This window comes from Chelmon rostratus, chromosome 21, assembly GCF_017976325.1.
Source record: "Chelmon rostratus isolate fCheRos1 chromosome 21, fCheRos1.pri, whole genome shotgun sequence".
Classification (NCBI taxonomy): Eukaryota; Metazoa; Chordata; class Actinopteri; order Chaetodontiformes; family Chaetodontidae; genus Chelmon; species Chelmon rostratus.
Genome location: NC_055678.1, coordinates 16141192 through 16169064, shown reverse-complemented (window position 1 = coordinate 16169064; position 27873 = coordinate 16141192). Strand labels below are relative to the sequence as shown.

General features: G+C 42.1%; 2 protein-coding genes across 2 annotated transcripts in view; both read left to right on the top strand.

The window, feature by feature from the left end:
- The first annotated feature begins 1519 nt into the window (after positions 1 to 1519).
- LOC121625213 (PI-PLC X domain-containing protein 1-like) lies at positions 1520 to 6034 on the top strand. The gene is made up of 8 exons (XM_041963293.1): positions 1520 to 1628; positions 2772 to 2924; positions 3049 to 3174; positions 3740 to 3864; positions 3970 to 4101; positions 4915 to 5082; positions 5213 to 5396; positions 5642 to 6034. Exons 3-8 carry the CDS (start codon positions 3057 to 3059, stop codon positions 5881 to 5883), a joined length of 969 nt encoding a protein of 322 aa, XP_041819227.1. The 5' UTR covers positions 1520 to 1628; positions 2772 to 2924; positions 3049 to 3056; the 3' UTR covers positions 5884 to 6034.
- Positions 6035 to 6105: 71 nt separating this feature from the next.
- The window catches only part of spata20 (spermatogenesis associated 20), a 40677-nt gene continuing 18909 nt past the window's right edge, over positions 6106 to 27873 (top strand). The window contains exons 1-14 of the mRNA XM_041962378.1: positions 6106 to 6404; positions 7830 to 7958; positions 8047 to 8111; positions 8230 to 8384; positions 8486 to 8629; positions 8722 to 8923; positions 9013 to 9143; positions 9518 to 9622; positions 10229 to 10303; positions 13514 to 13726; positions 14056 to 14248; positions 16222 to 16390; positions 21837 to 22045; positions 27168 to 27367. Of these exons, the coding sequence (XP_041818312.1) occupies positions 6205 to 6404; positions 7830 to 7958; positions 8047 to 8111; positions 8230 to 8384; positions 8486 to 8629; positions 8722 to 8923; positions 9013 to 9143; positions 9518 to 9622; positions 10229 to 10303; positions 13514 to 13726; positions 14056 to 14248; positions 16222 to 16390; positions 21837 to 22045; positions 27168 to 27367 (2190 nt within the window). The 5' untranslated portion in view covers positions 6106 to 6204. The remainder of the gene's footprint in view (positions 6405 to 7829; positions 7959 to 8046; positions 8112 to 8229; positions 8385 to 8485; positions 8630 to 8721; positions 8924 to 9012; positions 9144 to 9517; positions 9623 to 10228; positions 10304 to 13513; positions 13727 to 14055; positions 14249 to 16221; positions 16391 to 21836; positions 22046 to 27167; positions 27368 to 27873) is intronic.

Here is a 27873-nt window from a genome sequence, read left to right as displayed (position 1 = left end):
TTTTGATGATATGCAGTCTCAGTTTGTGTGTGTCATAACACAATATACATAGCATATCCTAACATACATACAAACGTTTTTTATCTTCACTGATCGCTTGTGTGTGCAATGGCGTACTGTGTAATGGTAAAATGCCAGCCCTCCTGGAGGCATGCCAGTTAATCGGCACAGGTTTTGGAGTCTTCAGGTGAGTTTACGACTGGATAGACCTGCTGTACCACTATAGCAGTTTTTCAGTTGGAGTGGTTTTGTAGCGTGAACGAGCTGAGCGACATGAGCTTGATTCTGCTCAACTGAAATTCATTTCCTCGCACGGTGTTGCCAGCAGAGCTGAGGCGCTGACGTGGCGCTTTCTTGTGTGCCATGGTGGCACTGTCAGAGTGCCTCATCCAGTAAGTCAACACGTTCCCGTACTCACTCTGTGCTACCTAAACTTCATGAGCTCCTCTGTGAGCCTCTCTGTGGGTGTCGTCGATCTACTGCAGCAGTCCAGCCAAACTATACAAACTAGACACCTCGAACAGGCAGATGCTAGATGGCTAGACTAAGGTTTTATAACCATTGAAAAGTTTTGCCTTCTTATTTCTCTTATTCTGCGGCATTTTAAACATTTTCAACAGTTTGCACAGATTTTTTTGTGAGCTTCAGAGATGACTGTAAGATTTTACTGTTAGGATTAGGGATTTTGTTATGCTAATGTTGCTCATTGCTTTTTTTATATATACCGCCCTTTGAGACGTGCTTTGTGATATTGGGCTAACATAAACTTTGACTTGACTTGTTTAAAACATGTTGATGGCATCAAATTCAGAATGAGTGTATACAAAAATCAATGAGCTAAAACATATATATATATATATATATATATATATATATATATATAGTATTTGCACTGTTTTCAACTGAGTACATTTAAAAGGATTTACAAATGATCACATTCTGTTTTAATACTTTTAACAGAGGGTCCCAGTTTTTTGGAATCGGGCTTGTATCTTTGTGAAGGAACACAGACCTTGCCACAGTCTATAGTAAAGATTAGGATGGTTGGGTTTAGGGCGACAGGTAGACTTGGAACCTCACTCTATCAGAGGCCTTGTGATCCCCTTAGTATTGACTCCAACCACTGCTCTGGTCCCACCACCTGGATTCATTTCTCCAGTGGGAGATCACAGTGGTCAGGTAAAGCCATGGATACAGTATCAATAGTTCTCCAAAATGTGTCCAAAACAAATTGACATTGTAGGCAAAAGTATTTGCCATCTGTCTCATGCTTACCCTTTCAGCGTTACTGTCAGCGGTCAAGATTGTGGCTTGCAATGGTGGTTGCCAGGCTGTTGTGGACACTGGCGCTCCTCTGATTGTTGGACCTCAACAACAATGGTGGGGTGGGGGCTAGCAGCCAGAGAGACATAAGTGCATTGACTAAATTCCAACTTAGCCAAGTCAAAAATTTAACAGCAGAACCAAAGCTTTTATCCATTTTCCTTTCACTCTCGTCTCTCCCCACCTCTCTTCTCAGCATGCTGCTGGACTGTACACAACTGTAGCAACACTGCCAAATGCCTGACGTCACCTTCCACATCCATGGACAGAAATTCACCCTCCCAGCCTCTGCCTACATCCGTCAGGTCAGTGTTTGTTTCCCTGCCAGACTTTGTATTTTCTCATCTCACTATACCTCCATCCGAAATCCGTGTCCAAAATCCCTCCCACGGTCTCATTACCACCGCTGCTGTACTGGCTTCTGCAACGGAGGTTCATGTCTTCATCAGACAGTACTATTCCATCTTCAGCGGAGCGCAGAATATGGTGGGTTCTGCCAAGGCTAGAAATCAAGCTGAATTCACATGGCCCAAGATTGGTGGATGTAAGATACACCTCTTGGATGAGCTTTGTGTTCATAAAGTGTATCTGAGATTCTGATTGTGAATATTTCTATCACTTTCTGTTTGCTTTCAACAAATGATTAACAATTGAAGCAAAGGTGGTTCTCAATGTTAACCCATGGTGCCATACATACAATTGTACTTTTATTATAGACCTGTCTCTCTCCTTCCATGTCTCAGCTCATGAGCATGCTGTCTTGGCTCGGCTCTCTGCATATTACCACCAGAACAACCTTCTTGACCCCCACCAGTCTGATTTCAAGGCTTTGTCAATTATATCTCTACCTCTAATTGTTTCTAAATGTAGCACTTACATAATGTAGCACACTGTCTTTGAAGAAGTTGATGTACTTGCATGAATCTTGCAATTAGTGGGTTGTACACAGTTGAATGCACTTACTGAGTGAGCATCAGCTAAATAGATGTAATGTAATGAAATGTACTTAAATACTTAAATGATAGAAAGATCTTTCATAACCATTATTATTTGATTATTTTAGCCCATAGATTTGATAGCAAGTTGAAGGACAACAGTTCAACACTGGAGTAACAAGGATTTAAAAAAATGAACGTAATATTGAACATGCTAAGAATAGTAACATGGCCCCTTTTGCCTGAAATGACTAAAATGTCAATTAACCAAAACCTGGATTGATTTAGTGCTTTTGGTCCACAACCTGGTCTGACTGACAGTCACAAACACATGCAGTTTCCTTTCTCACTGAATTTACTGGACCCACACTGATGGTATGAGGAAGTTTCATCATACCCTCATACCATCTTCATCAAACATCAGTCATTCTATCTTTAGATGTCCTCATACAACTGGCTTCCTGGCTACAAAAACCTGTATGACAGCACATACTTGTTTCTCTTGCACCACAGTACCATTAGGAGAGTAACTTGAATACTGCAGCCTCTCAGTGAACAGCAGAAGGCTGTTCATGTTCTTGACCGTATCAGTCCTTTGTTCACTTCTGCACTGTCAAACCTGAGGTAAGAAGGAACCTGAGGAAGGCTGGCAAGCTCCCCAGTGGGGTAAGTGATGTTTCTCTAGACTTTTGACCTTCATGTCTGTGCTTTTTTTATGGCAAAGCATTCATTATTGTACAGTCTATTTGTTAAATAAAATTGGGGGTTGACTTTGAGTTGTTTTATGCAGATTTTGAGATGACAATGTCTGCAGAAAAAGGCAGAAAGAAAAGAGAAGTCACGAGCTACAGTGACTGGATGTCACAACTGCCAGCTGAGCTTCACAGCATTCCTCTATATAACCTGGCCATACCAGGTAAGATCATATAACTGCTACTGCACTGACACAATGCACAGCACTTTGCTCAGCTGTGGATCAAGAAATTTAACATTAACATATCCACTGCCATGTGAAGAACATCCTTTAATGAGCTATGTAAAAAAGCTTTTTTTCAGCTTTGTGAGAGTTTTTTTTTTTTTAGTTTAAGATGCAGGAGAAAATACAGTACCAAATATCCTTTAAATTATTTGAACTAAGTAAAAGTTTAATCTACAGCAGTTTTCTGATGCACAGCTGTGCTCACAGCAGCGTGCCAATATGCTCACAATTACAACAGTAACATGCTAATCTTAGGCGGGTATGATGTTTACCATGTTTGCTTTTTTAGTTTAGTGTGTTAGCATGCTAAATAGCTAGCTAATCAACACAAAACACAAAGTATAGCTGAGGCTGATGGGAATGCAAGTTGAATGGAACAGATGACTGTCTGCAGCAAAATTCAAGGTAATCATTTCAATCATGTGTGTGTATGTGTGTGTGTGTGTGTGTGTGTGTGTGTGTGTGCGTGCATGCACATGTGCATGTGTTTGGTAATTCCTAGGTAGCCACGACTCAATGAGTTATGACTTGGACATCAACTCCTCTATAGTCGAGCCTGATAGACTGAAAAGACTCAGCAGGATTTACTGCGTGCGTAAAATAGTGCGCAAATGGGCGATCACTCAGGTAAATGGTGATCAAAAACCTCACTCAGTCCTGAATGTGCCTGTACATAAAATAACTAGAGAGGGGAGTATTTGTGTTTGACTGTTGTGGTTGCTTGTAACACAGGAGGAGACCATCACGAAGCAACTGGATGCAGGAGTCCGCTACTTTGACCTGAGGATTGCTCGCAAGCCAAATGACACCAACCCCACGAGGCTTTACTTTTACCATGGGCTGTACACACGGACTGATGTGGAGGTAAATATGCAAATGTCATATATAACCATAAGATCACTGCCTCTTTTCATTATTTGTACATCAATAAACATTTCGGGGTAAATCTGTCTTGTGGATCATTAGTCACCAGTGGTGTCCGTCATTTTTACCTTACAGGCAAGCAGCAACTTTCATGCCAATAAATATATGAATAAGTAAATAACCTGTCGCAAATTTAACTGAACACCAAATAAATCAAATATGACAAATCCAAATGTATACTGTCTCAGTCATCCAGGTCATGGTTATCCAAGGAGGGTCAAATCTAGGGCAATTAGACTGGTTATTGAAATGTGAAAGTTGGTGTCCTGGTGGTTTAAAATGCTGAGCGTGTAATTGCAACATCACCTGGTTGAGTCTGGCCTTTATTGCATGCCACTTTCTCTGTCTCCTATAATTTCCTGTCCCATCTATAGAGTCCAGTACCTGAACTAAAGTTCAATGATGCTGGAAGAAGTACTTTTAAATAACATTTCAGAGGCTTAATGTTTGGTGTCTTTGGGGGGCTCATGGCCTCGGTATTTCTGAAACCCTGGCTACGGCCATGAACATACTAAAGTTTGAACAGGAAAAGTACTTTTGTTGTGCTACTTTGTGTTTTGTGATAGAGAAATAACCCAAATTACCAACTGAGACATGGATGGTAAAAATGAATGAGCTCTGTTTGGTCTTACATATCAACAGGTCAGATCAAAACAACTAAATGCGAGATCCCTCGCAGAGATACAATGGAGAATATATAGATCTGTATTTGATGCCAGCTGTATTAAGATGTACTATTTTGCCATTCATCAGACCGTTCTCAAGGTCATAAATGACTGGGCGGAGAGGCACCCCAAGGAGATCCTCATCCTGGCTTTATCCAACTTCAAAGGGTTTGACAAAAAGATTGCAGTACAACTCCACAGCCACCTTATCAACTACATCAAGACATTGTTTGGTGCCAAGCTCTTCCTAAAATGGGTAAATAATTTCCCATTTTTTTCCCATTAAGATCAATTAGTCAACCGTATAACAGTGTACCTACTGTGTGCTAAAAACAACTTAAGTTTAGACAATTTCTGAAACTAAATCTTTCCATGTGTCACCACAGAACATCCCTACCCTGCAGAGGTGCTGGAGCCAAGGCAAAAACATCATTGTTTCATATGGTTATCCGCCAGCTCAGCACGGGGAGTTATGGAGCAACATACCTTATTTGTATGGCAAAAGCATGGACCCGTCAGAAGTTGAATCCAAACTTCGTCAGTATTTGGAAAATGCCGGGTCTGTTCACAGTGAGTTTTATCCGTTTCTCACCGGGTTGCATAGGCTGTTTGATGTAAACAATAAGAGGTTTGGGTTTTGCGTTGGTGACCAGGCCTGATCATGTCTCTATTAGGCTGCTGTAAATGTCTCCACTCACCAAATACCATCTATTCAGTGACAAAACACACACAGTGCACTTATTTATACATAACCCTCTACATGCCTGTTTTGTGAAATGACTGCTCAGCTTTAATTTGCCCCCCATGACCTGCAGGTTTCTTTGTCTGTGGCTTGAACCTGACGCTGCCAGAGGACGTCAGGATCCTTAAGTACGTCCTTCGCCTTTGTGACAACCTTGCCAACGTCATCCAGAGGAGTCTGCCAAGGCTGCTGCAGTGGGTCAAAGAGCAAGCTGGCAAAACATCCATGAACATTATCGCCTCAGACTTGGTGACTCGTGATGGCTTTGTCTCAATGGTTGTCAAGCTCAATATTTCAAAACCTGTGAAATCATAGTGGAAACAAGTCTCATTTCATTTTATCTCTGTCTTTCTTTTTTTAATCATTTTTTTATAATTCTCTGTTCACTGTTTTGACTTTATAACCAACTTACTGTCTTGCTCTCTCACAGCCAACGATTTATTAAAAAAGGAACTGTCATACTGTATGTGTTTGGAGTTTTCCTGGTCTGTTGGCGCGCCACCATGTGTCCATTTATGGCAGTGCAATAACGTGTTCACCCCATGGAAGTTTTAGCTGATGGAAGTCAACAAAATAGCTAACGTTAGCTTGCAAAAGTAACCAACTACCGTTGAGCACCACACTTGGTGGATTAGGATGTTGAGACTGGCATGGCGTCAGTCGACGTCCAAAAATAGCCGCGTACAGCCTGCACGCCTTTTAACTGCAGCTTTTTCGGGAGCGGACAGTCAACACCAACACTCAGGGGGTAACATTAGGCGCTTCAGACAAATTCCCCACCCACCAAGCGATAAGCCACCGGTCCAGCACCGTCCCCAGCCGGCCTACTACCACAGGTAAGGCCACCATGGCTAATGGGTTGCTAACGCTAGCGCTAGATGTGCGTCACTTTGACAAGTTTCGCCAAACGTGCCGAGCGTAAACTGAGCATGACAATTAATGGTGGCACGTGTAATGTGGGAAGTGTTACTGTTGTTGCTGTGATGATTGTAGTCTTGATTCTGGACGAATAAATGAGTCAAGCGAAACCCCATTACAAAATTATACAAATGAAAGTGTTTCTAACATAACTATGACCACGAGACAGCCCCACTGCGATTAAAGACATTTAACAAATGTTAAAATGCTTCGTATTTTAATTCGGTGTAGGTACGTAAGGCAGCAAGCAGCTTGTATGAATAAAAATTGGTCATCTTATCTAACTCTTCTCTTTGGTAAATGTCCTCTCTGCTAACCCTCTGCTAACGGTAAAAATCAAGCTAAGTGCCCTTGTGTTTCATTTAAATAACCAAATAGATATGTGTCCAACTCCAAATGTCATCGTTATTTCGGCCGAATACTAAAGAAATGTCTAACATATCGGAAACTATTGTCCGTCATGTTTCCTGAGCAAAGAACCTTCACCTGTAAGCATAGTTACTATAAATTAGGAAATATTCAAATGGAGGTCGACATGGCTGTACATTGGCTAACAGTTACAGGGCTTGACAGCTATCGGAGCTGCTGTAGGGAGCTGCTGACAAGGTTCCTCAGGAGTGTCGTCAAGTTAACAGTTAATTAGCGTAGTTAATTACCATAGTTAACGCAATAAATTGTGGCCTTTTCTGCCTTTGTGTTTTTTAGACTATGACAGCACCGTAATGTACCTGAGTTTGACTTGTCATGGCAGGAAGAGCACTTGTCATACTGATAACATTGATCAGTGATGGGCGTATTCCAGTCAACTGTCCCAGTAACCAAACGTGCTTAATCGGCCTGCAACTGGAACACCTAAATCTAATGCAGAGACATGCCAAATTTTGCCATACAAAAGATATGTGAAGTGACATAGTTGTGCACAGGCCCAATGGACACACACAGCTTTTCTCAGTGTTCAAATTTGCAACAGTATTCCATTAAATGACATGAGCCTTTAACATTAATGAAGCTTAATAATGTAGCCATCAGGGGGTCCATATCCAATTTGCATAGGGACTGTTGATGAAAAATGATAATAGCAGAGCAATGCAATAATATTTGTGTCTATAACTGTGAGTGTCATTCACTAAAAACAAACCCATGTGATTTTTTTTATTCATGCAGAAGTGTGCAAGCACCCAAGATGGCAAATTAAAAAAGTCTTAATTTCACACTGTATGGGATATGTCTGTTTAATCTAAGGGGACACAAAATAAACCTTTATAAGATTTCTGGCTTTTAAAGACTTCTGCGTCATTTCCAGCAAACAGTAACTAAAATTGTAAATATCTTTGCGTGTCCAGTTCATCTGTCTTAATGAGCATGGCGTCAGGGGGTGAAGAGTCATCATCCACCCCTCACAAACACACCAACAGGTTAGCCAAAGAGAGGTCACCCTACCTGCTGCAACATGCACACAATCCTGTGGACTGGTGAGTGCCTCTTAACTGCAACGACATATCGGCACACATTACTGAAAGCTGATATAATGTCATATATAAACTGTCATGTTTGTTACAGGTATCCATGGGGACAAGAAGCTTTTGATAAGGCAAAGAATGAAGACAAACCGATCTTTTTATCAGGTAAGAACCCCTTTCTCACGGCTGGCATTAACACGCTTAACACATTTCATTGTAGGGCACGTCATTCTGAATTTCCTGATGTGCTTGGACTGTAAATTTGTACATCTCTCTCTGACAGTGGGATACTCAACCTGCCATTGGTGCCATGTTATGGAGAGGGAATCTTTTGAAGATGAGGAAATTGGCAAAATCATGAGTGACAACTTTGTCTGCATCAAGTTAGACCGAGAAGAGAGACCTGATGTGGATAAGGTCTACATGACCTTTGTGCAGGTGTGTGAATGGGTGTGCTTACGTTTGGGTATTTTCACACAAGCTTTTTTTTTTTTTTTCTCTGCTACTCCTTCATCACCTTTGGTTACTAATGTCAACAGGCAACAAGTGGAGGTGGAGGGTGGCCCATGAGTGTGTGGTTGACTCCTGACCTTCGACCTTTCATTGGAGGCACCTACTTCCCTCCCAGAGACCATGGAAGAAGACCTGGGCTCAAAACGGTTCTCACCAGAATCATAGACCAGGTGGAACAGGACTCTCTCTCTTTTTTAGAGCCTGTGTGCACATCTTAATCATCTCTATATATGACAAATACTTACATACTTAAAATCCTTAGTGGCAGAACAACCGTCCTGCTTTGGAGTCCAGTGGTGAGAGGATCCTTGAAGCTCTAAAGAAAGGCACGGCCGTCGCTGCAAACCCGGGAGAAAATCCTCCACTGGCTCCAGATGTTGCTAATCGCTGCTTCCAGCAGTTGGCGCATTCCTACGAGGAGGAGTATGGTGGCTTTAGAGACGCTCCCAAGTTCCCCACACCAGGTATACTCAGCAAGAACCTTGGTGGACATGCGTTTGAAGCTCTTCATCTCACTTTCTCTCTATTTATCCTTCTCTTCCTCCCTCCACAGTGAATCTGATGTTCCTCATGTCATACTGGTGTGTGAATCGCTCCACCTCAGAAGGGGCCGAGGCTCTTCAGATGGCCCTGCACACTCTCCGAATGATGGCGCTCGGAGGCATCCACGACCATGTGGCGCAGGTTCATACACGTTTAAATTGAAAAGCAATTTGCAGACATCATTTTGCACTCTGGCAAGTTAGGGACACTTTTCACTCTTTTCTGACATTGTATTGACAAAATTAGAAACCAGTTGTCATCAGATTAAGCGACATTGAATTACTTTGTTTATGCATAGACACACTCACAAACATAGAAGTGTATGTCTCTGTATGAGCATGATTTTATTTTGAGTTCTTTTCTGTCACTTCAGCTCAGATATGCTTTGTGAGTACCATGACAGGGGGGAGTTTATGTGCCAGAGCAATGTATTATTGGTTCTTAGATCATTTCAACATTCAATATTAGCATCTAAAAGTATATACTGTATTTCTCCTTATGTTTCTCTTCTGCAGGGTTTTCATCGTTACTCTACAGATTCCTCCTGGCATGTTCCCCACTTTGAAAAGATGTTGTACGACCAGGCTCAGCTTGCTGTAGCCTACATAACTGCCTCGCAGGTGTGTTTGTGTGTGTGTTCGTCTCCCTCCATATTACCCATTCAGTGAAGATCATCGATGTGAGACTTGACAGACATTTATTTTGCTTCATAGTAAATGTAGATATTCATAACGGAAGTGAAGTTGCCAAAACACACACATTCTATCACAGCTGGGTAAATTGAAAGGCTTGTGTTGTATTCAGCTTTTACTTTCACTTAAAAGCATGCTGATATTTTTAAAACGGAGAGGATCAGTTCAGATTGATGCAAACCTGTTTCCAGTGCACTGCGCGGCTGAATTAAGATGCAGCAAGGAGCACTGGAATCTGAATGCCATAGTTTTTAGTTTTCTCACGAGTGTGTGCTGGGCTGGCCTGTTTTTCAGAGTGGACAGAGACACGAACATAAAGGTAATTAGGACATGCAGCATACAGGCAAGCTAATACAGGCACACACACAGCGCACACATACGTGCTCGTGTTTAATGAGGGTATAGCGTCAGCATTTGCATCGAGTTCTCCAGTTAATATCATGCATATAAATCACATGATGGTACCTTTAAGGTTATCTTATGGTTGAATCATGAGTCTAAGCTGGTGTGTGCTATGTGTTCTTGCTTTTTCAGGTATCAGGTGAGCAGCTCTTTGCTGATGTGGCTAAGGACATACTGCTCTATGTCTCCAGAGACCTGAGTGACAAGGTGAATCATCTACTGCCTTGTTAGGACTTCTGTGTGTGTATGTGTGCATGTTTTTGCTTTACTGGTTTTATGGGGACCATATGTCCTCACTAGGGCACCAAGGTGGTGGCAGATATTCTAAAGTAAGGGCGTTTTCTAGCATTAAAGGAAAGGGAAAAAGGAAATTTAGAATAAGGTCTAGGTTTTGGTTAGGATGTATATTAAAGGTAGTATTAATGGAGAATTTGGGAATGCGTGTTGGCAAAGGAAAGTAATTAAAAGTAGATGATTGTGAGCTACAGTTTGATTTGTCACATCTGTAAAAGCAAGAACATCAAATGGAGATAAGTGTGTGTGTGTGTGTGTGTTGGCCTGTGTGTGCGCTTGTGCACATCTGTGTGTTCATACATCCTCAAGGGCATGGGGTGGGACCCCGTTGACAAATAGCCTCTTAAACCCCTTGCTCTCCTCTGAGGGTCAACCCTTTTTTCCCTTTGATTAATGAGTAGACTGCAGCGAACAGGGCACACAATGAAAACCACAGTCGTTGTAATCATTATATTCCCCAAGATTTATTATGTAATTATAAGCTAATGAATTAATGCCGCAGCGGTAATTTACTACAGACTGTATGTTTCTTTTGTTCTACAATGGCTGGGATATTCCCTCAAGGAGGTAGACTCCTGAAGTTCTCATCACGACTATAAAATACTGTTCACAGGGTTTATACAGGAACTGAGAGGGCATTCGTGATATTGTGTATAATCATGTTCTTTAAATCTGTTGATTGATTCATTGATTTCTGTCAAATTTGTTATTTCAACACAAACTGTATTCATGTGAACTCTCTCTCAGGGCTTACACAAATACCATTGTGCCAACAGTTCTCAATCCTCTTGATTTACTCACTGATTACGATCAGGTTTCTCAAGTTTTCAGGTCGTAACTTTAGATTTAGATGGTTTCTTGTGGTTTCTGTGCTTCAGCTAAATGCTTCACACAGCCACGAAATGTTGTTTTCCTGACCTGTGGTGGTTCAGCTTCTCACCCTGCTGCAGTGATGTAGAAGTGTACCCCAGGGCGAAGGTCTGCACATTATATTGTTCGCGCTGCGATCTGCGATCTGCTTACTGTGCATTTCACCTAGCCGCAGTCTTGTGGTGTTGTCACATGATCAAATAGACACTTAAGATAGCACGACAACATATTACCCAGCAATCATCATTGCACCTGTGTATGACATGAGTACCAGAGAAATAAGAAAAAATTAATTCATTTGAATTGTTTTTTTAATAGTTTTTTTTTTGTAGTTTTTATGGTAATATGTAGAATAAGCATACAATTTTGTTATACTATGCTTTCTTCTGATGCTCCATGACAGAGGTGGATGTGCACAGTGCGGTTGCACTGCCTGCACTGTCCATAGCTTCGCCTCTGGGTGCCCTTCATCATTTTATCAAACAACAAAGTAGGCTTCACTAGTTGAACACCTTCACTAGAGCACATAGCAAACTGATCAGTCACAGACAATGTGGCCTGGATGGCATTGACATGACATTATTAAAAATAGTGAAGTGCCTCTAAATAACATAAGTGCGACACACAAGTACTTTTGGAAAGTTTATTAAGAAATGTGTTGAAGTAGTGCCTTTCAGACCGGTGTTACTGCGGGCTTGTATTCGTCCCAAACCATTCCATACAGGACGTTCAGTTTGGTATGTGTCTTTGTTTGTTTTACTCTGAAGTTTTGGCAGCTCTCCAGTTGCTGTTTATCCGCTGTATCAAAATAGTCAGTTCTCAGTTACAGTTTAGCCTGGTCAGCCCGCTTGGTCAAGCTCATGTGGTGTTGCTGCCATCTGAATGCCAGCACAAATGAGAGACCAGAGCTGGTGGATGCTCCCATGACATTAAGATGCACTGTATGGGAGGATTACAGATTGCCAGTGAGTTTTAGTGAAAAATGTGAACTGTATGCTGATATTGTTCAAATGAAGTCTAGTACGTGTGCGGTAACACTTCAGACTTACAATTTAAGATGGCATCACCCAAATATGTCAATTAGTGGGACCAGATAAACACAGACTGGGAGGCAAGTCCATCTCCCAACAGAGTTCAGGCAGCAGAGTCCTGCAGATTCAGGCCAAAGCAATAGCGAATGCTACGTTTTGGTGTGTTTATCTCTGTGGATATGCTACCATCCTCTGTCCAGAGAATACGTAATTATAGCACAAGCTCAAAGGGCGTGAGCCCTGCTCCAGTGTGCCTTTGTGTATGCATTTTCCGTTGTGCGGTCCTGTACAAAAGAGCACAGGCTACAGTTCAGGAATCATCAGCAGGTCAGAGTATTACGATAAAGCTTCACTGTGTTATTTATTTTTGTTGTTTATTTTTTCTTATTGACAGTATACCAGTATTTGATTGCCTTAACTGTATCATTTTATGAGCCACTGTGGAATGTTTGCATTTTTCAAAGAGAGAAATGTTCTTTTCTACACTTTTGTTGTTTTGCCTGCTGCACTGAAAACATACTGAACCATGACTCCAGAAATGAGGGACATACCGAACTGTAAATTTTGTGTACTGTTACATTGAGTTTTAAGTTACTCTTTGAAGAAGTAGGTAGTTTCAAAGGTCCACTGCCAGATTCAAACTGGAGACGTTGATATTTAGGTGTTGTACATCAAACATCTTGGGCCACTGTGACACCTGCTTACCAGTGGTTAAACTTCTTAAGTGTGTTTCACCCTCAAATGTTCCCGTCAGTTGTTAACTTTATCACCAATTTCCTTTATAACAAAGTGTGTCTGGACATTCAGACTTTTTACCTCTGTTCCCCAGCTTTCACCATTATTAATCAGAATATTATAGTTCTGCACAGTAATGTTGAGGCCTTGATTCAGTCGTGAAACAAGAAATATTCTCTGTGCTTTTCCTTTAGCAGAGTGCCATGCTAGTGATCTTTGATGTGTTAAATTTAGTGGTCTTATCCAGGCTAGTTTGACCAAAGAAAGCTTGATTTTAACATCCACAACTATTTACATTGCAGTCTTCAAATAGGATCATCAGCTATGTACCATGTGACTGCACAGAATATGTACTGTGAAATCTGAGGGCTCCCATATATTCCTTACATATGCGTCATAAGTCCTATATTTATTTCAGATCTGCTTGCCGTTAAATAACGATTCTCCATCTCCCTCTACCTCTGTCCCTGTTTATTGTCTGCAACAGTCTGGGGGTTTCTACAGTGCAGAGGATGCAGACTCTGTCCCAGCATCGGGGGGATCAGAAAAGCGTGAAGGGGCTTTCTGCGTTTGGACAGCCTCAGAAGTTCGGGATCTGCTCCCAGATGTGGTGGAGGGTGCCACTGGATCTGCCACGCAGGCAGACATCTTCATGCACCACTATGGGGTGAAGGTGCAAGGCAATGTCGCTCCGGAACAGGTAGCTTTCATTTTTATGTCACTTGTCTTAAGTGCAGCCCTTGCTGGGATTGCAGTTGAAAGGGTGGATGGATGGGTTGAAAGATTGAAGTTGAAAAATTACTCTTAAAACATTTAGACAAAGTGGACTTATGTGTTTTGTGCTTATGTGGAAAAATCAATCAGAAAGTCATGAAAATAATCACTCTTTAATCACTTGTTTTGTTTTATTCTGACAGCCACTTAAGGTGTTAAACCTGCTCCATTACGACATTAACATGACATCTGTTGCAGTCAGTGTGAGTTCATTTGTGTGAACACCCTCTTCTCCCCTGTACTGTACGTTGCCAGGACCCCCACGGGGAGCTGCAGGGCCAAAATGTGCTGATCGTGCGTTATTCAGCGGAGTTAACGGCTGCTCACTTTGGCATCACTGTTGAGAAGGTCAACGAGCTCCTGGCCTCCGCCAGGGCCAAAATGGCAGAAGTGAGGAAGAGTCGGCCGCGTCCGCACCTGGACACCAAGATGTTGGCCTCCTGGAATGGTAAAGTCTAGACAAGTTTACTCACATGTTAATACTGCAGCAATCATGTTAACATTATCTCATGTCAGGTGAAGTCAAGTAAAAGTATGAATGCTCCTGGTGACTTATGGTACGTGCAGGGAGATGTGTTTTCCCTCAGTTTATTGATGAAGTTTTAATTTCTGCCAAGCTGGCACCAGACATTGACTTATGATATACAAAGCTGACAGACCTATTACCCTTTTTAATGAGGCACTGGTGTTGTATAATTAATCAGCAAATCTCACTAAGGACATATTTCAAAAGTGAAATATTCTCATGACATCTGTTTCAGCTCTCTCTTTGACAGACACATATAGAGTCAGTGTTCTGCACATGAAATGGTTTTTACAAAATGTCCCAACATCACTGTTTTGTAAAATAAAATGAACAGACATAACAGTTATCATGTCTCTAACAGACAGCATGTGCAAGGTGTATTCAGAAGGGCAAACAGAGGCAGGATAAATACCTGCTACACTCTGATCTGTTTTTGAAGAACTTAATTTTTCTATTTTTCCAAAACATCAAGCATCAAGATGATTTTATTTACCGTATTTTCCGCACTATAAGGCGCACCTGAAAGCCTTTAATTTTCTCAAAAACCAACAGTGCACCTTATAATCTGATGCGCCTTTTATATGGATCAATATTGGTTAATTATGGCTATCGTAGTCAGAGGGTGTGGCCGAAGTAAATGTGTAAAGGGCATTCCACTCTCTGCGTGCCGCCATCCTTTTAATGGCGCATGCAGTCAGCTGTCAACCTGAATAATAAAATGACTATTTCGCTGAACAATGAAAAATATGAATATATGCTAAATAATTGGCAATTAAAATATTAAACGTGGTTAATGTGATTTCTGCTCCTGAACCTCAGCGCACAGCGTCTGCACATCCGCACTGTGCGCCGTCACCTACATCTTTACGCAGGATAAGCTGTCATCTGTGAGCTCGCACGGTGTTTGTTTCAAAACGAACAAACTAAAATAAAATACATTTTAAATAAATGCTCATTAATTATTTTCAGGAGCCGCATCAGAGGGATGAAAGAGCCGCATGCGGCTCCGGAGCCGCGGGTTGCCGACCCCTGATCTAGTGGATGCATAACGCAACCCCAGACACCACAGTACGGTAGTTTCTGTCTATGCGGTGCGCCCTATATATGAAAAAAGTTTTAATATAGGCCATTCATTGAAGGTGCGCCCTATGGTGCGGAAAATACGTATCCCAAAATTGCAAATTTGCTCTACAATCTAAATAGTGTGCAGCACCGTCTATCCTGAGACACTCTGTTTCGGGAAAACTCCCTCAAATCCCCTTAAACTGTGAAAAAAAGCAAGAATGTCAGGAAGAGCAATAGATTGGGAGCAGCATGAAAATGTGTGTAGATTATTATAGAGACACTAGTTGTCACTTCCCATTAGTCTGATGCCAATTTGGACACCCCCAAACATTGCTTGTTGAGCACACTGTCTCAGATGTGATTAATTACAAGAACAAAAAGCCCACCACACATACGCAAACACACTCATGCAACAAAAAAATTTACTCATAGGGCTGACGTCTCAAGACAGAGTGTATTAGTGAGGTAATGAGGCTCTGAGATCCTGAGAACTTTGCAATTAAACGCAAGACTCCCCTTCTCTTCTCTAATGAAGAAACCTCTCCATTAATCACCTGTCCCCCTCTGCAACACTTTGAAGCCCGGGCTGTGCACTCGCCAGGCTTTGATACACTACATGAAAGAGGAGTGAAGGGAAAGAGGGAAGAGAGAGGCAAGAGAGAAAGAAGGAGAAGGAACAAGGAGACTTCAAAGAGTGGGAAAAATAACCAAGCTGGGACTGTGGTGCAGCTACACGTTGGTACCACAGCGAGGACATGATGCTTTAAAATGAGTAACTCAGTATTTTAGACCTAATCATTCCACCATCACCTTTCTTTTGCTCCCCTCAGGTCTGATGCTCTCTGCCTACGCTCGTGTTGGAGCTGCGCTGGGGGACAAGGCCCTGCTGGAGAGGGCGGTGCGGGCTGGCAACTTCCTAAAGGAGCACCTGTGGGATGCTCAGCAGCAGATCATCCTCCGATCCTGTTACTATGGAGACGAGATGGAGGTGCATCAGATGTAAGAAGAGAGTTTTGATAATGTGGCGGTCGTGATTTAAAGGTCACGAATGGCTGTTTTCTCAATCAGTTTGTCGTTATGTGAATGATGATCCTATCAGAACACATTACTTTCTGCCAAAGTTAGTATTGGTTATTGCACTTCAGAGATTTCTATGTTTGCTTTTTTTTTTTTTTTGCACTCTTCTGAGTGATGAGGGTTAGCGCAGGATGTGATCTCTCTCCTGTGCACCAATCAGAATTTAGTAACATTTGAATTGTCAGTTGTGGGCTTGTCTAGTTACAGTATGTTTCCAGACCACTGTCAATCAATCAAGCTTGATCAACACACCCTTACACAGTCATCCAAAAGCACATTAGCTGAGTTTTTGAGCATTAATCCTGTAATAAATATAAATAACAGGTGTGCAGGGTCTTTAAAACAAAAGTTTGTCATGGTCCTCCAGACTGTTATTGGATATGTATCAGTGTATTGTAACAGTGAGTCCACACTGTGTCTAGACAAGATAAAAGTTGCGAGAATGAGACAACACAAATTTCACTTGTAGGTACATGAAAATGTATTCTACTGAGTTCAACAGTCTGATTTAGATAAATCCAGTGAGTATCTTCCAGAGTTAGACCAGAAATCCATCAGGCAGGTGGCGTTTTCTTCTAAGCAGCCAAAGTTCTCTTTACATTTAGGCATTTTTAAAATGCATTTCTTTCCTCATAAAACACTGACAAAGCTGATTTTCTTGAAAAACAGTAAACCTGACTTGTCAACATCCATATCTACATACTGTAAGTCTTATTCTTTCCTTTTTTTTTGCTACTTTTCCTGTTGCACTGCCGCCGCTTGTCCATCAGTGCAATAATATGAAACGACTGGCAGGAATGTGCACTCACGTCTGTATGTGCAAATGCAAACAAAGCAGGGACCCGCTCGTCCAAACATTGCTCCATTGTGCCATTACAAGTCAGAAACTGGTGAGTCATGCCTGGAAGAACTTTTGTCCCTTTCTGGCACTGAGACAGGAATGTGTTTATATTCACTTAACTCCAAGATTAAAGAAATAATGTAGCAATTTTTGTAAGTGAGAGCTTTACTTACAGTTCAGGGTCAGCAAGCCGTTTTGCTGTGCTACGATGACTGTTTATACACAAACAGGAAACAAGGCCATTGGAATAAATCAGGTTATGGCAGGAAATCAGAGAACATGTTCACATGCACTGCAGTAACCTGGTTACTACAAAACTGCATTTACATGCACAGGTCAGTCATTAGCCTCTATCATACTGCATATTTGAAACAAGATTGGCCATATTTAAAGTGAATTATAGATGCCTGTTGAATGGCATATGAAGTTGAAGGGTTTATTCCCTTCCCCCAGACCTTGTGGACTGAAACAGTGAGAGGAGAAGCTCTGTGTGGGGAGAATACGCAGAATTTTAGCTTAGTACAATAAGCGTATTGATCATCAATGGAGAATTATTTATATATATACTTATCCTAGTTTTGGTTGAATTCGTCATGGCCAACAAATCGTGTTCTTCCAGCAGAAATGTAGCCCTTTATTAGTCATGTACATGACTTTGAAGACATCAGGTTACTCCACACAGCCAGCAAGTGGCTCAGCAAGTGGCTGCTTTCACTCATTGGGTTACGCTGGGAATGTTCAGAACAGCAACACACACACTCGCACAAACATGCCGCTCCAGGTGTCCTCGTTCTGCTGGCCAGCCCCGTGCCCTAGTTGCTGTGAATGATCGAGTGTTAAATGCCACGGAATCAGCAGAAAAAGAAAGCCAGGAGACCCACAACACGCATGATGAAATGGATACAATTTTAAACACAGGCATGAACAGATCCACACTCGTGCCTAAACACTCCTGGCCTTGTTTCACAGCTTCTTTCTCATTCATAATTGTCCAATTCAGGACGTTGTCAGCATTGAGAATGCTTACCAAGGCCCTTTTTTCGATCCTGGTTTAGTTTCCATATGGGCCATGGGTTAGTGAGGTAGATTAGAGTACCTGGGTTAATAGGCTGTGGTGGTGTTGTGGAGCTGATGCTGTAGAATTTCTACGTCCCTTTCCCGACACTGGATGATTGAGTGGACCAGAGGGTGCACTGAGAATGAGAACAATGAAACAGTGGCAAGGTTGCAGAGGGACACTGGTGATGTTGACTCACTCTGACTTGATTTGTCCACATGTTTGGTCATATGGCAGCTGTGCTGCACTGCATTTACCAGTGATTACTTGATTCTTTGGTAATGTGTGTCTGCAGGTTGTTGTGTTCAGTCAGTAACAACCAATTCCAAGAAACAATTGTTTCTGCTGCAAAGTATGGGAACACCTGAACAAAGCATGTGGTAGTCTGAGCATTTCATGGTTCCCCAAAACCACTGGCATTGATATGGTGTTATAACAGCCTCGAGTCTACTGCGAATGCTTCCCACAAATTTTGGAACCTGGCTGCAGGGATTTACTCCCGTTCAACCAGAAGAGCATTAGTGAGGTCAACCACGTATGTTGGTGTTACATTTCATCCACAAACAAACAGGCAAAACTGTGTCTTTATGGACCTGGCTTTGTGCATGGGGGCATAGTCATGTTGAAAGAGGCCTTTCCGAACTGTTTCCAACAAGTTGGAGGCGCACTATTGTCTAGACTATTATTATAGGATGTGGCTTTAACAGTTCCTGTAAATGGAGCGAGGGGGCTTCGCCAAAATCAGGATTTACAGCTCAAAACCCAAAAACTTCAAACACACAGAGGAGTGTTTGGCAAATACTCAAACAGTAGCACTAGTGCATTTGTCGGGCTGTGGATTTAATCCACATATGGTGCACTAGTTAGCACTGACAGCATTAGGAGGTTGTATGTTGGATTGAGTAAAAATAGACCACAGTGAGTGTGTTCATGTCACCCAGTGCACTGATGTGTGTTTAATGGCGTTTGGACAACATAGGAGCTCTACCAGGCTTTGGATACAGACATAATACTTGTTCGTTGGATCAGTTCATTGTGTAGAATATCACCAGACCTATCCCATAAGAACAATTATCAGACAGTGTCTAATACCAATAGCCCCAATGGTCAGCAAACCTGATCCCTGCACCTGAGTCCAAGCTAAGCTGCAGTCCCACGGCGTAGTTTGCACGCTCTTTTCCTCTTTTGTTGTGCCTCCCTGCTTTACATTTACACTTTTACACACAATATTAAGATAGTCATAACATTTTTTTAGGAGTATGTCCTGTAGTCTAAAGAGAGAGAGTGTAGTGAGTGGTTTGAGAAGAGAGACAGATGCAGTGACAGACAGCAGATGAAGTGTCAGGTGTCATCACATGTAATAGTCCACAAAGAGCAATCAGAAGCACAGGAACGTGAGATGAATTCTGTGGGTCTTCTGATGTCACATGGAAACAAACACCAGATATGTTTCAGATTAATGAGACAAAAAGGGAAATCTCTGTGGGTGTCTCTTTGTTTCCATCTTTCTCTCTCTTGCTCACCTCTCCTATTATTTCTCCTACGTGACATTATTATGTGTCATTCCATATGTAGTGGCACAGTGTAATAGTTAAACAGTACATTCTGTAGCACGAGCAAGTGTATTAAATTATTCTCCAACATAAAGGTCGCTGCTGTTGTAAAAATAATGGGAGTCGATGTGTTTACGTGACCCGTATCGCCCCAATAGGTTTCTCCCTCTAAGCTTTTTTCAGGGGCGAGTGAAGTAGCTAGTGTATGAGAGGACCATTATGAAGCTATTATTATAAAACTGTCTCCGAGTGCTATGATACGGGAGACTGACAGGGCGTTTTATCTTTGCTCTCAGGGAAATGAGTCATTTAACACGCACTGTTGAAGGTGTGAATGAAAAGGCTGTTGAGTATTTCGGAAAGGCTTTTACCTTTTTGCGCGCCGGTGAGGCCCTCTTGAAGTCTTGTCTCAAGTTGTCATCCCCATGGCTGGAGTCACCTCAGCCAGATGACATGCCGCCGCGTGACAGATGGCGTTATTCACAAAGAGCTGTGATGATCTTGATGAGTACAAAGACTAGAAAAGTTTTGCTCATTTGCAAGAAAAAAAGAAAATTTTATGTGTAGAAATGTAATACAACAGCGGCTGTCACTGGCCGCAGCAGTGGTGGGTGTTTTCTCCTCTCCGACCACATGGGAGCAATAGTGAGCCTGTTACAGGGTGGCGCACCAGAACGAGGCAAAAAGACGCTACGCTCGGAAACTTGGACGAGCACCACAGAGGTGACATTTATGCTTTAACTGAAGGGATTTCAAGCAAAATGTTTCAGTTTTACAAGAGGAAAGACTTTATGAAGACTAATTGGTTCGTTTGGCAAATGCAGTTCTGCTTAACTTTCCACCTATGATAAAGTACTCCTCTCAAAGCTTCTCTGTTTGATCTATCCATCGAACTTGTGATCATCAGGTTAAGTTTCATTTGTCATGATGTCAAGTTCCAAATACTTTCTGCCCCTTTGGATTTAAATTAAACTCACCGTGTCCTGTCTAGTCCAAGAGTGCTTGCGGTTTCCTTTCAACTTATGAGTCAACCTCTGTCTGTCTGGCAAAGATAGGCGCAGATATGACTCCTGACCTCCCCATGTCCTCATGCATTTCATCTCCTCAAAAGCCTCCTCCTGTTTTCAGCCTCTTGACCACCAGCCACCAGCCTCGCCTGACGCAGCACTATCTGGCTTCCTGTCACCGTCAGTCCCCCTGCACTTACCCAGCCGGGGTGCTATTGTGGGAATTGGAGGCAGGGGGAACGGTGTGGGAGTCTAGAGGGGTCTTGTTGTTGGGGTGTAAAAACCAGTGACAGAGAACAGGTTGTAAAATTGAGACAGATTGACACAGACAGAAAACTCAAGGTGTAGAGTGGATTTCAAAGTGAAATAAAGTAAGTTTAATTGAAAGGATAAACATTTTAAAAGTTACCTGGAAGAAGATAGAGAGACATGGCACACTGATGCTCGAGCGAGATCAAACTAAACAAATTTGTCTAATTACTGTCCTGCTTCACTCGAAACTTCAAAGACCGTGTGTGTTTGTATAAATGTCTCTGATGCCTTCTACAGTAAGAGAAGGCAGATGAGTAGTCTCACATAGAGAAAAATGCTCAAGGCAGAGATTATACTCAGCCTGCGATGTATCGTAATGTGGCTCTGCACTGTCACAACTAATACCTTCTAGCTTTTTGTGGTCTAACTTTCAAGCCATTTCTTCTGGGTTTATACACTATCTAGATAGAAATCATAGCTTGATCTTCCTCTGGAATTATAAACAAGCAGTTGGGGGGGCTGAACTAGTTCATCAGTAACCCATCTCTGCAATTCTCATACTGATCTTTCAATAAATTCTTAATGAAACATGTCCTCATTCTCGCTCCTCTCCCACTTCTCTGACTTTTCATCTCCCTTCTCCCACCATGTTCTCCAGATCTCCACCTATCTCAGGCTTCCTGGATGACTACGCCTTCATCATTTGCGGCTTGCTGGACCTGTACGAGGCCACGCTGCAGACGCAGTGGTTGCAGTGGGCCGAGGAGCTGCAGCTCAGGCAGGACGAGCTGTTCTTGGATGAGCAGGGCGGAGGCTACTTCTGCAGTGACCCCAGTGACAGCACGGTGCTGCTGCAGCTCAAAGAAGGTGAGGGATGGATACACTGATATTTGAGTAGAGATCTTGAAACAATTGGATTTTTTCCCCTGACACTAATGATATCAACTACTTAGTATGTGTATCTGAACAGCACTGAATACAAAATTTTGAGCGCCATTTGTGAAGTCATAATCATCATCCAAGACGAAGACTCTTCAGTCACAACGGTGCTCTGAGCTAAATGCTAAAGTCACCATGCTAACAATGCTAAAAATGTTAGCATGCTGATGCTTAGCATGTATAATATTTATCATGTTCACAATCTCACTTTAGCATGTGAGCATGCTGATATTAAAAATGATCACAAAACACAAATCACAGCAGAGACTGATGGGAATATCATTAGTTATGCAGGGAGTCAGTCAAAAACTAAAGATTTGGACAAATTAAAATTTTCACCTGAAGATTGTAAAAGAAATGTTGAGGGATCCTTTTAGTCAAACAAAACAAAACAGTTTAGTTTCAGTGGTTGTTGGCATATTTCAGTCTGGACCAAAGTGGTGGGCAGACCGAATCAACAGTACATCATTGCCATTGAATTGTAGAGAGTAAGGTATTGATGCTACTGCTGCTGTTTGTGGCTGTAATAATTCGAGGGATGCGGGGAAGGATTGCTAGACAGGTGAAGTGCTACTGCTGTGTACCTCTGTACAGGGTTTGAGGCTTGCAGATAGTGCAGACATTTTGCTAATGTCAGCACATGGCGACAATCCGATCACAGTGATTTGAAGGATGGATGATGGATGGCTGTCATTTCTTTGAACAAAAAAAATGTTAATAGCTGGGCATCTCCTGCCTTCATCTTCAATTTTATCGATTGATCCAGAACTTAACAAGATGGAGGCTTCTGCTGTAAAATCGCTGTCAGTTTGCCACACTTGAACCGCAGGAGAGGAGGTAGGCGTGGATGAATGGATGGATTTGTCTAATGTCAGACTGAATTGTCAACTTGTTACACAGAGCATCTTCAGTCTGACATTGGGCCCACTCTACTTGATGTCTGTGGGGGAGAGGGATCTGATTTTTCCTCATCAACACGTCTGTATCATATCAACAGAAACCAGTGTATCCGCCCGAAGTCAACACATGTGCGTAGCCATGCCAACATGCTGGTTTTGCTGGGGTTTTGAGAGTGGAGCAGTGCAAGTTAAAAGACACTGCATTGTCAGGTGATAGTGAGAACATGTCGTGGTTGCCATTGTTGTTCCAACCCGTCCTTGGTTCCGGCACACAGCTTGACAACAGCGTCAGTCCCACTCATAGCACTGATTGGCTAATCATTCATGCCCCACCCCCATTGATCCTATTGCTCTTTCAACTGAGGTGGATTCAAACCTGTTGACCCAGACAGTGAATGAAGAGGTAGCAAATAAAAGATAAGGGCGGAGAAATACTGACCTGCCCTACCTACCTTCAGTGAAGTGCAGCAGTCTCTCACTCAAGTTGAACTTCTCTGCCACGAAAGCACTCAAAGGCCGATTCTCTTATTCTTCAGCGACTTTGATCGTCATACCTGTCGAATCTATCTCCATTCTGTGTCTGAGTCCATCTGCCTTTGACAGATTGAAACGGCATGTACAGTGTATAGTGGGAATCTGAAATCCACTTTCTGCCGCTGCCTCCTCTCAGCTCACTTACTTTTTAACATCATCCTGGATCCTTTTTTTTGTTTATGTTGCTGTGTTTTCCTTCTTTGTGTCCTTTGCTTCCTTCAGACCTTGACTTTCAGGTCTAATGTATCTTATCATAAACTAATACAGTGGATTGTTACCAAAGCATTATTTTTAACTTTAGATGGCAGTTTCTTTTGTTCTATTGATCATTTATCCACTGCTTTGGTGCAGACTGAAATATCTCAGCAACTGCTGGATTGATCTAGTGCCACCATGAGATGAGACATTTATAGTGCGTAGACTAAATGCCTAAATCCACATTCATGTTCTCCTCAGGATGAATTCTAATTATATGACCAAATACCTGCGCAATACCAGCTGTGGAGTCAGAAAACAATCTTGGCAGCTGGTGGACAAACGATGTAGCATTACATGTAATGAGACACTGTTCCTTAATTTCTTCAAAATGTCTTGGCATTACCTCAAAAAGAAATGAGATTTCAGTACTGCAATTCTTTGTTACGTATCAGCTAACAGATCCACCATTATCTGTGTATCTGTAACACGCTAAAACTGGTGAAACAATGAAAATACTGTAATTATCAGATATACCAAACTAATTTACAAATAACTACATCTTTGATTCAGTGTGTAGTATAATGTTGGAAAGCTACATTACCCCAGTGTCTGCTAGAAGAGTGCTTTTGGACTGATGGGATTTAAGTATAAATGGGTCTGACCTCGAAGTGCACGGCAGCTCCTCTTCAGCTGCCAGTCCCCCCCTCCAGCTGATGGCCGCTGGCAGTTCAGAGAAGCTGACGCCTTGTAGACATGCAGACATTAACCTTTGATCTGTCAGACCTGAATTTCCAGCCTGGATCTCGTCGTTGCCTGCTTCTTTTTGCTTTTGCTCTTGAGATACTCTAGCCGACAGCAACCATTTATTTGAACAGCTTGCTTCTCCTATCTGTATTTACAGTATATTCTTATTTTCTTCTTATCATCTCTACTCAGTGCAATATATCTCTTATAATGCATTATTTGATGCCATTACGCTGGTTTTCCCCCTTTTTCCTCATGGATCTCACACTTTTTTCTTTCCATTACAGGGTATATGTGTATTTTTTGAGATTCTGGGTAGCCTGAGTTTTGGGTCTAGGCAAAGGGAAAAAATCTGTTGCACCCACATAGTAGTAGTAACCCATGTGCTTCATGATTCACCCCCCGCCTGCTTCATATGATTGGCTCTGGTCATTCTCTTCGTGGTGAGAAACTCATTTTTGAGATTTATTAAACTGGTCATTTGGTCAGCTTCACAGTGGCAAGCTTAAAAAAAGGCACTAAGCTATTCTTCATGTGTTAGCATTTAACCTCTGCATAAGAAACAAAACACAAACTCGGAACTGAGAATTCTATCTGGAAGATTGTCACTTTTAATGTTCCAGATGACACAGCTCCATATTTCTTTTACCTAAAAAAATAACAACACACACAACCTCATGTGCCTGTGACAAATGGCTCAGTGCCAATAGTTGAGACAGGAGCGAGATACCACAGATGGGCGGGCGAACAGGGAAAAAGCTAATAGTTATTCTTGTTAAGATCTGTTGGCAAATCAGAGATGATGGTCGCGTGTGCGCGTGAGCTGCGTGTGTGCGGGAGCGCCTGTCGCCGCGCTGTCGCACCTACATCTGTGTGTGTTTATAGGAGCTGACGTGTGAGAGGTTTCTCATCTGAGAGGATTGACTGTGCCATTACGGTGCCGGCTCCGTGTAGGGTGGAAGCCCATTAGTGACGCTACAGCCGCTGCAGTGTGGACGCCTGTCCCAGCAGCGTAGCCTGTCACTGTAAGACAGATTACCCCACCGCCCTGCCACTCTGCATCATACAGCACTGCCACATTCCCCTGTGCCTGTTTGGTTTGGAGCAGGAGAGTTAAAATGATATACAGCATCTGTTTTACTTTCATTCATTCAAAAAAAAAAAAAAATCAAAAAGTGTTAGTTCAAATATTTTTTGTCTCTTCTGGCTAAAATGCACTTTGATGTGTTAAAGGGATACATCAGCTGTGTGTTTCTGCAGTTCAAAAACATCTAGTGGTGTTTTATACAATGCAAGAGGTTAAATATTAAATAAATAAAAGACATTTTAAATTAAATCATCGAATGAATAAGTTGTGTAAAGTATATAAATGAACCAACAAGTTATGATAGAATTGAAAACGTTGTTAAAGCTCGACTTAGAATGACGAAGTGTTGATTCATCATTCATTTTCATGATAACTGAACTTTATTGGATGGCATTTTTTAATTAATTGTAGGCAAAGATACAAAAGAATAAGAAGGATGAAATAACATTTTATGAGTTGAGTAATTATTTCACCAATGATTGTTTATTGAGATATATATATATATATATATATATATATATATATATATGTGTGTGTGTGTGTGTGTGTGTGTGTGTGTGTGTTTCTGGGTTAGTCTGTCATTGCATGTGTGTTTGGAGGTAGTTTTGCCAAGGCTAAGTATGCATGTGACCTCCTTCCATGGGGCTCTTTATGAAGAGAAATATGTGGAATGTGGAAAGTGGATAGACCCGCTCGCTCAACCTCTATGTGTGTTTACAGTGTGTTGTGTGTGTGTGTGTGTGTGTGTGTGTGTGTGTGTGTGTGTGTGTGTGTGTGTGTGTGTGTGTGTGTGTGTGTGTGTGTGTGTGTGTGTGTGTGTGTGTGTGTGTGTGTGTGTGTGTATGTGAAGCTTCCTTGCCATGGGGCTCAGGGAGAGCTGAAACATACTGCAGGATAAAATCAAATTATTTCTGCAGGTCAGTCATGCATGGATGTTCATGTGCATCTATATGTGATTGTAAATTCATGGTTGTCATAAAGTATATTGTATATGCACTGTACAGTAGAGTTGTGTGCGTGTGAATGGGAGGTGGGGGGGGGGCTATTGTTGTGTTTTTAGTTTTTGACCTAAAATTGCAGTTTGACTTCAAAGCAACTGAAACGTCTTTCTCTCTCCCTTATACACACACACTCACACTTTTACAGACACAGACGTCTGAGCATTGCTGAGAGGCAGACATGTTGCGGGGTCATGGGTTATGAGAAGATCACCTCCAGGTTCTCATTGGACACTGATAAGAGATAAGCACCAATCACTTAACAGGGCTAAGTCATGAGGTCATCTGTTAGTCCCATCACATCACGCCACACATGAGAAACTCTGGCATGGTTGCAAGAATTTTTTGGACAAGAGGCATCACGTTGGTTAAAAGATTTATATCTCATTAAAGAGTAGAGACAACATATCTGTTGTGTACTCATCCTATCAAACACATACATCATCATTTAGCCTGATTATTATTGCTTTTTGAAATGTTTTGCCTCTTTGTTAAGGTATATTCAGTATTGTTTGATGCAAAGTATACTGCCAGTCTAAAACTCTTTTAGCCTTGTATAACTGTTGTGTATCTTTCTGTGTGTCTCTCAGATCAGGACGGAGCTGAGCCCAGTGCTAACTCGGTGTCGGCGTCCAATCTCCTGCGTCTGTCTAACTACACTGGAAGACAGGAGTGGCTCCAGAGGTCCCAACGGCTACTGGCAGCCTTCTCCGACCGTCTGACCAGGGTCCCCATAGCACTGCCTGAAATGGTCCGGGCTCTTATGGCCCAGCACTACACGCTTAAACAGGTTATCTTTGCTTACTTTTAACTTTACTTTTTAATCTGTGTTAGAAACCAAACAAAGGGTTTTAACCAGTGGTCCAAATTAGTTTGACTGGGACAACAGAGCAAGTGTTATCCTTAAGCCCTGGCTTTCTGTGGTGAGTCCTCAAGGCTCGCTGTGCTTGGGGAGTGGGTGTGTTTACCTGGCTGTTAGCCTGAAATCGTTTTCATGTCCGCCTACTGAAATAAGTGTTTCGCCTTGCCTGACAAATCATGTGAGCACAGCCGACATCACATTTACCAGCAAGAACTGAGCCACACAGCGCACAACAACTGAACAAAAGCTGAGCAGGAGGCTGGTGAAACAATGAACATCACCATATTGGTGATGCTGACTCACTGTTATTATCAATGAGCATGCACTGAAGTGCAAGAAAACCAGCCTGCTACAGCAGGCCACAGTGCAGCAGAGGACCGTGTCCTTTTAACAGTGAGACCATTTTATCTTTTCAGGAAGTAAATGTTTTGACA

Coding starts and splice junctions, on each gene's coding strand:
- LOC121625213 (XM_041963293.1), top strand. CDS start 3,057: ATGACAATGTCTGCAGAAAAAGGCAGAAAGAAAAGAGAAGTCACGAGC. Junction 4,102..4,914: donor ACACACGGACTGATGTGGAG/GTAAATATGCAA, acceptor GCCATTCATCAG/ACCGTTCTCAAGGTCATAAA. Junction 5,083..5,212: donor CCAAGCTCTTCCTAAAATGG/GTAAATAATTTC, acceptor GTGTCACCACAG/AACATCCCTACCCTGCAGAG.